Below are 13792 nucleotides of genomic sequence, written 5' to 3' on the forward strand. Positions count from 1 at the left end.
GCGGAAATAGAGGTCGACTCAAATTAAGAACGCTTCCTGCGCAAAGTATTCATAGCACGTTTGTTCCGGCGAGTAGCATGGTGAAAGTCCACGCTGTCACGAGTGCAAACAATCACGTAAGTCCGGGAGAGTGTTGAGAACCAGAGAACCTGCTAGAAAGGGGCGGGGCGCATCGCATCACAAAACCCCTGTCGCGCCCCGTCGAGGTCAATTTGACATCCCGCCCCGAGTCTGAGCCAACAGCACCAAAAACTGAAACGTGTGCTTTCCGCCGCGTCCAGGAAAGGACAATCACATTTGGGAGTTTGATAGCCGGACTTATGTTTCCCCTAAAACATTTCAATAATTTAGAAGGCAGTCAGTGTTTCGCGCTTCATTCTTTAAAGTAGGACGGCCAGAGTTTTGGGGGGGGGGGGAGCAGGAATGGATATCTTAGGGAACTGAAGAAGGCGTTATTTTGTCGAGATTAAACATAGTGCAGTTTTGTAATACTTAGCATTTAAATAAGGGCCGCCTAAAAAAATCCCTTTTTATAGCAAATAGATAAAAATAAAGTACAATTAACCACTAAGTGCGTAGTATCGAGTGTGGATGATGTCTTTAAAAGAGTGAAACCGTTCTTAGAAAAACAAATGATGCAGCAGCCTCAGTGAAAAATGTAACACGGAGCAAACGCAATTTTGAAAGCTATAAAACAAGAAAGTACGTACTCACTCTATTCTATATTCCTGTCCATTATTGATCTAATTACTACAATTGCATCACCCGTTCATCTCTCCTTCCTATACCCAAACTAATCATCCCCTAAGTAATCATTTGCATTGCTCTCTCCCCATCCTTTTGTTGATGATTCTGAGAACCAATTTAGCTGCATGGGAAATCAAACATATTGTTCAGTATTTCTCACATGATGTAGCCTCTACCTTTTTCGAAATAGGATGGAACACTGATCTCAAGATGTCTTCCAGCGATATTTCTTCCTCATAAATACTATTTCTTACGATACGAGAATACGAGTAGAATACGAGTTCTTCTATATATATCTCTTGGATCTTTTATGAGTCAACTATTATCTTACCCGACGTATATCTAACTGTTAGCCCAGATCTTCCCTTCTTACTTCCCAATAGTGATTTAATCCTGCTGTATAGCACACCAATTGTTGTCTTCCTCAGCAAACTTTCCGTATCATCGCACACACTGTCACTATGGTTCTTTTGTTTTATATGTTGTCCGTCTTAATTTATTATTTAACTCTTTGTACTTCATTTTGCCTAACTCTGTGTTCATATTCAATTTTGCAATACAATTTTCTTCTCTCATCCATCTCCCTAATTATCTCATTCTTGAACCATGGTTTCCTTGTCCTTTTTCCCTTAATGGTTCCTATGGTTTCTTTTGCGGCTTTCGATATCCCATTCTTGATACATTCTTATTTTTCCTCAATATTACTCAGCCTTTTTCCCTCACTCATGATTTTCTCTACAGCCTGTCGGTACGCCTTCCTTGTTAATCCAGTTAATGGTTCTTCATCTCATTTCCTAACCCGCCGCCCCTGCCTTATCCTTTTGAAACGAATGCTACACTTCATTACCACTAAATTGTGTTCAGAGTTCGCATCCGTTCCCGGGAAGCTGTGCAAATTGATCACACTGTTCCTAAACCTATACCTAACCATAATATAATCTAACTGATACCCTTCTGAATCACCTGGCATTTTCCATGTATACCTGCGCCTTTTGTGGGGTCTAAACCAAGTGTTGGTAATGACTAGCCCCTGTCTCCAGCAGAATTTAATTGCTTTCTCCACGCGGTCATTCCTCGTACCTAAACCGCAGTCCTCCACCTCATCACCATCTCTGCCTTCGCCTACCGCCGCATTCCAATCCCCCATCACTATCAAATGTTTGCCTGCAAGAACACACGCGATATTGTCTTCTAACTCATTGTATAGGACTAGGGTCAACTTAAATTTTAATATTTCTCATTATTATCAACTTTCGATGAATGTGGATGTGAAATTTGAAAAAGATGCGAAAATTATTCTTTTTTAATTTTAATCCTTGCCTCGAGGACGCATCACTGCTGTTTCTGGCTTATTTGCCCGAAATAAGGTAGGGAATCCAGGATTTAAAAACAGCTGCTACCGAACCTAGAAACGTTGAAGCGTATTTTTGGCCGGTGTTCGGCACTCATTTATCCTATTTATCCATTTATGAACAAAAACAGATTATGATATTACGAAATGGTGATAGACGGAAGTCCATTAGCGGCAATCAGCAGTAGTCCAGAAGGTTGTGCAAAGTTCTGGTACTACAAAGGAGTCTGGTACTACACACTACTGCACTTCTTAGTCCTGACTAATACAACACAAATATCCTTAAAGCCCATACTAAATATTAAAATAACTCATTAATATAATTAAAAAGTTAGCCTTGCATAATTCCTTCTTAACTCAGTTCAGTCCAAATTCTGGCGATTCTTTTCCTCCCTCTAACTCACGCTACCAGCATTCCCTTCTATTGTACTCTTTATCTCCCCCTTGGATCTCAATATAAGCTACATCCACCTCTCCTGCCTACTTCGAATTTCCTTCTCTTTTCCCCTATCACGTCATGCTTTCTTTTCTGTTTTTTTGATTTTTCCCAATCTTCTCCGCACATGAAAATCCTCCAACCTGAACATCCTTTTGCCTTACCAACCAACTATCCGTGCCGAATAAAACTACTATTGATATTAAAGCTTTCAGTGTATTTTATTGATTTTCTTAAGGTGACAGTCATCAGCTCGTTATGATTATATTATAATTATTCTTTTCTAAATCTACCGAGATCAATTCTCCTTTCGATGTGCTTACAAATTTGCTCCCTTCTAATAAAACCAAAATTAATATTCACAGTAAAATTTCAGTAGTTACCGGCATTTTCATCCCCGGTTTGGGGGTACATTTCCCAGTGTTTCTATGGTTCATTTTCGTATTTCCTAATCATCGTTATCTCTATTTATGGCATCGAACACAAATAAAATCTTCCGGCTATATGTATCATATATCAGTTTTATGAGACTTCAAAGATCTCCAGGTAAATATTCTTCCTTTCATATATTTCATTGTTTTCAGCCCACATGAGTTGATTAAACGAAGTTCAGATTTCTTCTCCCGGCCCTCCACTTGGTATCCCCGCATAGGTGATAACTTACGTCCTTCCGTGCCTTCCGTATGAGTGGCCTTCCACTTTTGTTCTTACCTTCCAGTTGAAAACAGTTTTCAGCAACCGCTCTTATCTTAATTCCTACATGCTCTTTCACACGATCTCGCCTCAGTTAAATCGGTCTCCACGAACAAATATTTCTCATTATCACCTATAATATCTCTTCTTTTATTTTTGTAGCAGACAAGCAGTCTTTAATCATGAAAATCTGCATAATTAAGACTATCGCATGTGGTTTACTATATTATGTGTGAAGATAAAGGTTTTTGAAACACGTTTAACTTTCCAAACCACTTGCAGGTCGACAAATACAGAATAACAAACCTGTTTCACATTTAAGTGTCACTTCATTTGTGAACTTTGCTATGGATTCAAATTTTTACCTCTAATTTACCTTCTTCCTGCCCTCCTCTCTCTCTCTCTATTCCAGGAAATAAACTTCGACTCGCCCCGGGGGGGTATTAGCTTGGTAACGGAGAAGGGCCCGACGACCACGAGCCGACTGCTAATCCAGAAGGCTATCCCTACCGACTCGGGCCTCTACACGTGCACTCCCTCCAACGCCAACGAAGCCAGCATAAGAGTGCACATACTGAACGGTAAGTGGAGCGCGAGGGATCTAATTGACCGACTAGCCCCGAACGCTCGTACGAAACAATTTGTGGGTGGCAAGAAAATGAATTCCAAGTTATGAAATATCTGGTGATCTGAAGCATAACAAATTCATGACCTCCTTACATGTTAGCCGACGTGAAAATAATGTGTTTCATTGCCGTATTTCAAGTTTTTAACATCGATTAACTGAGCCAAAAGACGTTGATACAAGCAAATTTACCAACCGAGACAAGAATGCACCAGCTATAATGGATGTGAAATTTGTTTCATAAGTAGCCTGTTTATCATATTGCAGAATGACCCAATGATTTTACTCTGATTACTTTAAAATGCGTGAGCTAATATTAATTTTAATGCTTCATTATTTATTCTATCGCATCAATTATTCATTAAGATAAAGAGTAGCTTCATGACCTAGATTCCCGCAGACGTTTAAGGCTCACGCTTTTTAATGAAGACATATTTTACCATTATATAATTAAATTTTATAACATTTTTTTCTTACGTACGCATTACGAGAGCACATCTATCGAGTTCATTTAGGCCATTTCTCTACAAGGTTAACGTGAATCAGAAAAAAGAGAAAGTCAGTCTTCTGCCATGTCCGAAGACGATATGGTAATCATCCGGAGTCAGCAATTTAGCCAATTCCATCCGATTTTCAAAACTGGTGAAACATTTATTTTAGTATATTACCAAGTCTAAAGAGATGTGTTCCGAATGAATAATTGCTTGCCTTGAATTTCATTTGCTCAGTAGAGTAGATGAATGTGAATAGTACGTTCCCCAATTCTTATTATATTTTATAGTAGTCAGCAGATCCCATGATAATTTTAATATTAATGCGTATGCATGTGCATGCTAAACATTTCGTCATTATGTCCGTTTATTATTGGCAATTATTTAAAATCGGAATCGCAGGGGTGCAACTAAAATTTGCAGGCATCAAACTCCTACCCGGAGAATTTGAAAATATTCAAAAACAAACGAGACTAACTATTTTTCAAGTTAATTACAAGGATTTAATTCACCACGGAAAATTATATCGATCCTGTTTCGAATCTACATACCTACATCCTTAATTAAATTTCGTCGATGCAGGCTGGGTGATTGCTATTCAATGCAGAATTACCTGCTTTCATTCCGTACCTATTCACGAAGTTTTCCTCCGTCCCTAATTACCTTTGAATTTTAAGTAGGGTTACAGGGGTGGGAGGACACCCCACTCCTGTCACTCCGTTTAAAATTCAATAGAATTCTCGCGATGACATGGTGAGGTTGCTAAGTTAGTTGACCATTAGACGATCTTACGCAGGTGTGACGTATTGTTAAGGGTAACCGTAAGCCGTATTTGTTACCGCTTAAATATTTTTATACTCCACGTATTAATTTGTGCATATTTACTCTCCCATTCTTACGACTACTTCATTCAAAAACATAAGTGGGCTCTATCTCATCATGAAAAAAACACATTCAGGGGTAGAGTAAGATGATATTGTCTTACCGATCACCCAACTACTATATTGCCATCTGTGGCTCTTATTAAAACAGCCAGCGTACACTGGCTCGACTTAGATCCAAAACAGATCAAAACACAACTTTCTTTCTCTTATCAATTAGAAGGCACATATATGGAAATAATATGCCCAGTGTACTCCATTTTCTCGTCCGTTCCCTTCGTTGAATTAGGTCCGCCAATCAAAAATTCCTTGGGATCAGACTTGAATAATTCGAATGTTGTCTACATTTTCGCGTTACCAAATCTCTTTTCTATCCTACTTATTTGAAAATATTCAGTTTGTATTAAATTCTTAAGATATGAGGTTCTGCATGAAACAGGGTAAACTTAGTACTTAAAATTTCAACTAGATTCGACGGTCAAGCCCTGCCCAGTGGAAGGTGGTTATGATAAAATGGAATACACTTTTAAACTTTCAATGCAAGGAGTTTAACTTAGATACCTTTCGAGAATTACAATTAACTTTGTTTTGGCACCAAAAACTTGTGTCCTATACATCCTGACATTATTCCTTCGAGACAAGATTTACTTAATAAGATAAGTAAGATAATTCTCAAAACATGAAAATATGATGTGCGGAGAGCCCAAAGAATGAAAGTTTGAGTCCGTCTCTCCGCCGGATTCGTTCAAATTCACGCGATGACACAAAGAGAAGACACGTAAGGCACCTTTCATAGCTTCATAGTCTTCATTCGCTGGCTACAATTGAATTAGTAGTCATTGACGACAAAATCTATTCATTTTTACTATTTGAGTTAAATTATCATCTTCAGTTTACTCGTACATCTTCAAAAAATATCAGTAGAAGTCGATTAGTCAAGTAAACATTTTTAATCAGAAAAGAATGCCGAGTAATTTTTTATCAAAATACTTAATTAATTCGATTTGATTGATGATTTATTCAACCCATTATAACAGAAAGGTGACTCTTGGATCCAAACACTTTTTCGACTCCTTTGGATGATTATCTCTCGTTAAGACCCATTGAAATAAAGTTTACAGCAATGAATTTGTAACAAATATTCAGTGCATACATGACGTTTTCATAATATGCACAAAACTATGGACAATGGCCAAAGCTACCCGAGTGGTATACTTTCAAATTTTAACTATCATTGAAAACCCGGCAGTGGGCACATGCGCGACCAAGTTCTAAAACCGCTTGTTTATCGTTCCTTCTCTCTGTAGGGGAGCACCCAGCCGCTATGCATCACGGAGGCAGCGGCAGACTCGCACCCTCCCCCCCGTGGTCGCCTCTCCTCCTCGCCGTCGTCCCTCACCTGGGGCTGCTGGCCGACCGGGCGAGGCGGGCCTTCGCCCTGACGGCGGCCGCTGCGGCAGCCGCCCACCTACTGCTACCCTGGGCCCTGCCCATATAGCGTCCGACCCCGGGCGCCCGCTGACGAGACTTCGGCCGGCTGCCATACATATCAACGGGGGACTGACGACTGGGACGCCCGAGGCAGGGAGACGGAGAGTGCGTGTTTTATGAGGAGATGGGTCGGATGGTGTGTTCCTCTCAAGTCGTTCTGAATGAACGTCAGGGCGCGAATTCGACATAGACCGTGTTTGATGCGAGTAGGAGAGGCGTGGACGACGACCAGTGCTTTCACCGAAGAGAGAGAGAGAGAAAGAATTTCCCCATGGAAAAACACAAAAAAAAACAAAAAACAAATGGGACCCGCTCATCACCGACCTTATTTTGTAGATAAAGCAAGGAGGGAAAGGGAAAAAATAGAGGATGCATGCAGCGGCGAACATTGTCCGACATCGGATAGTTCAAATTGGTTCAAATCGAAACGGTTGCTCAAAACTATTTTTTAGCAGCTGCCGTCGGTAACTCGCAGATTGAAGATTAACGCTATGGTTGCACTCCCACGAGCATAGGAGGAAACGCGTATGGAACTATGAGACGTATTCATTCTTCGCGTGGAATGGGTCGGAATTCAAAACAAGAAGATGATAACAGAGACGCATGAGTAAAGGAAGTTCGTCTGACCTCTTTTTATTTCTCTCGCAAGACGACCCGACCGAATTATTTTTTAAAAGGCTGAGCCTCGATTGAAAACGAAGTGAAGCGGGTTGAAGTAGCAAGTGAATTGGGTGCGTGTTATGTGCGAGAGAACAGGTGCCACAGAGGGCGCCGCGCGCCAAGTTTTGTGATGTAGCGATTCGGAACTCTTTTATATCCGAGTCCAATGCGGGAAATCTCATACGTAAATTAAATGTGTGTGCCGACGAGATTGGTTTGGCATCGCAGGGAAGAAAAAAGTGCAGCGTGTTGAAGTGTGCTGACAAACTACCGGAACGCCCGTGAAGACCACGGGAGTTATAAAAACCGTATTCGGTATATTTATAATTTCGAACGACATTGAGTTGATTTTCGGTACGAGGGCAAGGGGGTTATGTTCGTCCCCCAGAAAATTTCAGCCTTCTACCCAAGCGTGGTTCTGAGACCCACTAGAACTGCGCTCCTAATGAACTCAAGAAAAAAATTATTTCACGGTGGATATTAATATAATAGGTATCAGCAATGCGAAATCGATTTCCTATACTGAGTAAGTTTGTTTTTTTTGTTGCAGGAAAATATGTGTCCTTTGGAATCAAGAAAAAATGTAATATTCCCCATGTTAAATGAATCATGGTCAATGGTCATTTTGCAATTAAAATCTCCCATGGGTGTTGTTGTTAACATGTTTCTAAAAATTCAATTGCACGAGAAATTCGACCTTTTAGTAAAAATTACATTTTCATACAAAATATGTGTATTTTAAATGAAGGATTGTGCTCACCAGAATTATGAAGAGCGCTCTTCAGAGAACGGATACACCCGAGGGCGATGTGAGTGATTTTTTTAAAAAAACGTTTCAGTTTTGCCGTCCTCGAAACATCCTTTGAGCATTGGTGATGTTTGAAACTGACGGAACTATCCGACGATAGACGCATTTTATGGGTTCATTGACGACAAATCATTCTTAATGACGGAAAATGACAGGAGTGTAAAAATGTTCATATTCTACTAAAAACGGTGGACACTAAATGTTCTGTACAATCAATTATGGAAAATAAATTCGCATTTACTCATTGGATTTCTTTGAAACAATATTATTTCTGTAAAATATTCCCATCCCTTCAAATTGAAGAACCAGTAAACCTATCCCTCGGTCATTTTATGTCACTGCAGACCAATATTGTCTCATTCCTCATGCATTTGTGAACTAAGTAAGACATAATATAGCTGTCGAAACATCTATGATAATTTTGCCGTCTGACTTAATTGAAATGTGTTGGGCTTCAGCCATTTTTGCCATTAAATATTTTCACTGGCCCACGATCTTTCATAGGTACCTGCCATTGAGCAGAATTGAGGTGAGCAATTATAAAATATCTCAATTATAGCCTTATTTTCAAAAATTGCTTCAAAAAATGTTTTTTATTTTTTGAAAAATACAGACACTTAAGAAATTAATTCTTAAAGAATTAATCTCAAAGTTTTTACATGTATCAAGCATTTGATAAATATTTTTATATCAACCGTAAAATTAAGCATATAAACTATAGTTAAATGTTTATATTTTCTTCGGTTTTTGTCACTAATATAACATTTCTCAGCTGATGGGCAAAACTGTAATAGTCATTAATCTGTATTATCTTTTTAAATAGGTGTTTGACTGTGATTTTTAAGTTATTCTGTTCATCATAAAGCAAAAATGAGTGAATTTGTTTGGGATTCGTTTTACTTTTCACCATTTCCAATGGTTACTCGTTATAACTTCAAGTGCATTATTATTTTTTCACTCAAAAGAAACCTAAATCGACGCTATTTGTTCAGAAGTATTGAAAGCGCTTCCAAATCAGTAATTCAATCGACTCTGAATCAGAATCTGACATACGGTATAGAGAAGCGTGCCGTACACCTGAAGCAAAATACCTCGGACATTACACAGCCTACATAAAAATCCTGTTGTTGACTTATTTTTGAAGGGCATTTAATACATAGAATTTGTTTTGCGATGATGCGCATCCATCTATGCATGCACAAGACAGTGAACGTGCTATGACTGATCTTGCGGGGGTTAATGTCTGCAGATGCCTGGTCAGCAAAGGTGGATACTTCCTGATTACTTAATCACGTTTTCGAAGTGACTACAAAATAATTTTACATTTCAGCTTTTATTCTGAATTTTCATAATTTAAAATTGATGTTAATTCATCTCCTAATTATTATTAACCCTAAATTTTTCAAAAATACGATAATTGGGTGCGTTTGATGGATTAATGATTATGAAGTACCAACTCATCCCTATGGTGGACAAATAAACGCTCTTTATTTTAACTAAGTATCCTCAATTTGTAACAGGAATTGCAATTACCTGGTCAGTAATACAATAAACAATAATTTTTAACAAAATTCTAGAATATATTCTGGCGATCGAATTATTTTTTAGAAATTCAAAATTGTATGATGGCCCACTTCTTTTAAAACAAACTTTGTAATATCGCTTATAATTTTTCGGGAATTAGTGTTTTAAAATCATTCGATGTTTATGAACCAAAACTAGATGAGCAAACTGTGACGCCTATGTAACAGTATATTATATCTCGTTAAGTACGCATAATTCTCTCAATTTTACGAAAGATAGCAGCATGCATCAAAAAATAATTCTGTATCTATGCAAAATTTATATAAAATACAAAATAAAAATTAAATACAAAATGTACAAAACCACCACTAGTTCCCTTGGTTTCCTTAGGGGAAGTACAAAATGATTATCATCCAATTTCACTGGTTACTACCGAAAATACTGAACCTTAGACATTTCAGAATTTATTTCCATAATTGCGAAATATTATCTCATTTTGTTGACATGATAAACCAAAGAATAGGATAAACAATCTACGAGAGGGCTATTATTTTATACTAGGTTACGCATATGAGTGAATCAGTTTGAATAGCCTATCCTCAGTAAAATATTTCGATCGAGGGGTAATACGAGGAGCCAGATTAAAATTGATTCTGGAAAATGAGATGAATAGGTCTAAAACAGAACGCCGAGATACAAGGATGTGAGAATCAATCCTGGAACGGACGAGTTCCAACTACCACATCAAAAATATCCTCTGATCAAGTGAAATGACGTGCTCGACCACTCGGGGTGTATAATTTCACCCATTAGATTTGATCCGACTTCCATTGAGGAAGGTGGCTTTAATGCCACATTGTGCCACTTCCCACGATTATCCATCCAATTAACCACAACCCGCGTAAGGGTGACAGGCGAATTAGTGGCAGTAGATAGCCCAATTTAATAGGCCGTAATTGTATCGCATCCAATTCAAAGTATAAAGGTGATAAGGGCCCGACATTATACTTGAGGTGGAACCTCCAAATAGAAAACCGTCAGCGCTTGAAAGACACGTGTTCCGAACTAAATGGCATTAGGCAACCAACTAGTCCTAATCTTCTCCATTGTGCTTTCATGGTTTACATAAGGAACGTCTTTTGTTTTTTTTGCATAGATGAATGCTTGATCTGTTTGTAGGAATAAAATGAATTTCGGAGAAAATATTACCTGAAAGTATTTGGTACAATATAGCCTCAAAGAATTTATGGTCCATATAAACTCCATAGAGAGATGTTCGCGTACATGTGCAAAAATAATGATCGTTAAGAGAATCTAAAGAAAAACTTAAGGTTTATAAATTGATATGAAAACCAAAGGTGAATGAAAAAATAAATTTCTAAGAAAATCTTACCATTTTTTTTTAAACCTTTGCTTCGCGAACTCGAATTGTTTTAACTACTCGAATTTTTAGTACCGAGATTGAAGTTTGTGAAAACGACTACGGAGGTGGCATGAGGGAAAGGCAGTGAAATCAAATCCCATACATCCCACGCAGCAAAGGAGTGAATAACAAAGGCGAACCATTAAAAGAAAAAAACCTTTCAATTTTCCCCCATGCATGAAAGTAGTTTCACGCCGTCCCAAAAAGCAATCAGATTTCAACTACATCCAAACCCACACAAAGACAATGACGCGATGGTGTCCTCGCCAATAATATAATTCACGACCGGCCTGACGTAAAATTCCGCGAGGACTTTTGGCACCGTGGGTTTAGTCACGAGTCCAATTTCGCCAGGAGACTGCCCCTCCAATACCAGCGATCCACCCTCTTCCCTACTATCCCTCAGAACCCTAAAGGGTGGTGAGACCCCTGCCCTAAACTACCCCTCCCTACTTTCCACACTCTCACCCCTTTTGCTCCTTTGTCCCGACCCATCCGGTTCCCATCACAGTTTAAACTTCCTGCAGCACAACCAAGGGACTCCCCTACTGCGTCACCCCTCCTCATCCCCCGCGACTCCCTCCATCCTTTTCCCTTCCCCTCATTCCGATCCATCGCCTCTGCCACCCCATCAAAAACTCTCCTCGCCCCCGCCCGACCTTCCACTCCCATCACGCGTCGAAAAACTACCCCCTCCCGACCCTTCTTCACCCTTTAATATCGCCCAATCTCTGCCATTCACTCCTCTAATTAAACTCTCGACCCCCTCCACTTCTCCCTCCTCCTCCCCCGCATTCCGCTAGGGACCGCACCCCCCCACACACAGACACACACACACATGCGCCACCCCCGCACGCCGAGAGCGTACGGGCTTTTTATCATCTCCCTACCCCATAATTTTCTTCCTCCCCACACCATTCCCTTGTCCTTGCAGTATTAATCCACCCACATCAACCCACATCTACCCCCTTCCCTCCATCCCCGCCTTCTTCAAATCGCCAAAGGGGATCGCCCCCCCCCACCCCATCTCCATCGCCCGCTCTCCGCTACCCCTTCCGGCTTCCTCATCTCAGTCATTATCGCTCTCTCTCTCTCCCCCCCCGCCCGTTCCTTCGTCACCCCTCACGGCTTCATCATCTTCTTGCCCCTTCCAACACACAACCCCCTTAGCTGCTTACAGTATTTCACTCCGATCTCCATCTCTCCCGCATTTTCCCGTCCTCCAATTTCCCTCCTCCCTCAACCCGCAACCCCTCCCATCGTCCGCCTAACCAATCGCAGTTCATCCTCCTCGCAATTCATTTCTCCAACCCCCCACCCTCCTCTAATCGGTCTCCTCTTCATTCGGCTCCAACACCCCAGCTTCTGGATCACTTCCCGCCCCTCTGCTTTTCTCTCTCGATTCAGGGTACCTAGTCCAACACCGTGAGAGAACACTTGTCTTTGTCCTGCCACACACTTCCGTTCTCGGCGCTTCTTTGAATTACAGATTCATATTCCATGCCTACTCGAGCCGTTACAGTTGAAGTACATGCATTTATGAATCATGTCTCTAAACAAATTCAAATCCTCTTATGGGAGTTGCGTGTCTTCGTATTGAAAATGAAACAATGTAGAATATTATTTTTTTCCTTTCTACGCAAATTTTTGATCGCATCATTTGGTACTGTGATTTATACGATACACCAAACTTCCGTCTGATTTTTAAACCGATATGGTTTTTATTCAGTGGCTTGTGATCTTCTCCGGAATCTGTTGATGCATAATGGCATTGTTAAGGCAATCAAATGCGTTTTAAAATTCAGGAAATATTGAATATTAAGGTTATGATAATGTTATATAATGATATAAATGTTAGTTGTTATATTGTTCTTCGATATGATTCTATTTTTAACGTAGGTGAAAGAAAAATCAAACTATGCACTCGGTTAACTGCACTACATTCGTTCATCAAAGGAATAGCGACGCGTGTATTGTTTCCGATTGCAAATTACGTGTTTCCACGAGTAAATGTAAACAAAATTTTATCATGGCTTAACAAAATGTAATGAATTCCGCCAAAAAAAGCCTTATTTCGCACACGCGTGAGCCTCAATACACCTGCAGACTTAACCCGTAGAACAGAAACCGTTGTGCTTTCAAGTCTCCACGCTCAGATGTACTTCAAATTTAGTCACACCCAGGTCACGTCTATAAGATCACTCTTAAAATCTGAAAGTTTTATCCCATTATTTTTCACCTCGATCAGAAACGGAGATTGAGGAAGGATACAGGCGGCCATGGGGAAGTTTCACAAACTACTTTCAATATGCAGATAATATTTGAACGAATAATTACTGATATTTTGTGAGGATCTCTGGTTCGCGCTTTGAGTCATTATTTTACAGTACATCATATATTTATCATTTATCTTCTATTTTTAAAATACTCACTTTCTATTCGAACCATTAATTACTCGAGACACACCCGCGTCGTTCTAAAAAAAATTGAAATTTTTTCCACATTCGACCTTAAACTACGAGTGTATCCTTTAGGGATCATAATTTTGTATTCCCATAAAATTTTTTACGGAAATTAAATTTTACATTGCATTGTCATTGTAATGAATAATTTCTACGTGGTACAAGTTTCATTCATTTGACTCAAGTATTTCGTCAGCGGT

The 13792-nt window shown here is 39.6% G+C and overlaps 1 protein-coding gene across 1 annotated transcript in view; it reads left to right on the forward strand.

The window, feature by feature from the left end:
• The window catches only part of LOC139695092 (neurotrimin-like), an 864799-nt gene extending 857180 nt beyond the window's left edge, over positions 1–7619 (forward strand). Inside the window, exons 5-6 of the mRNA XM_071593718.1 lie at positions 3640–3808; positions 6532–7619. Of these exons, the coding sequence (XP_071449819.1) occupies positions 3640–3808; positions 6532–6722 (360 nt within the window). The 3' untranslated portion in view covers positions 6723–7619. The remainder of the gene's footprint in view (positions 1–3639; positions 3809–6531) is intronic.
• The last annotated feature ends 6173 nt before the right edge of the window (positions 7620–13792 follow it).

The sequence above is a fragment of the Hetaerina americana genome, unplaced genomic scaffold (genome assembly GCF_022747635.1).
Source record: "Hetaerina americana unplaced genomic scaffold, ioHetAmer1.1.p SCAF_6, whole genome shotgun sequence".
In the NCBI taxonomy this organism is placed as follows: Eukaryota; Metazoa; Arthropoda; class Insecta; order Odonata; family Calopterygidae; genus Hetaerina; species Hetaerina americana.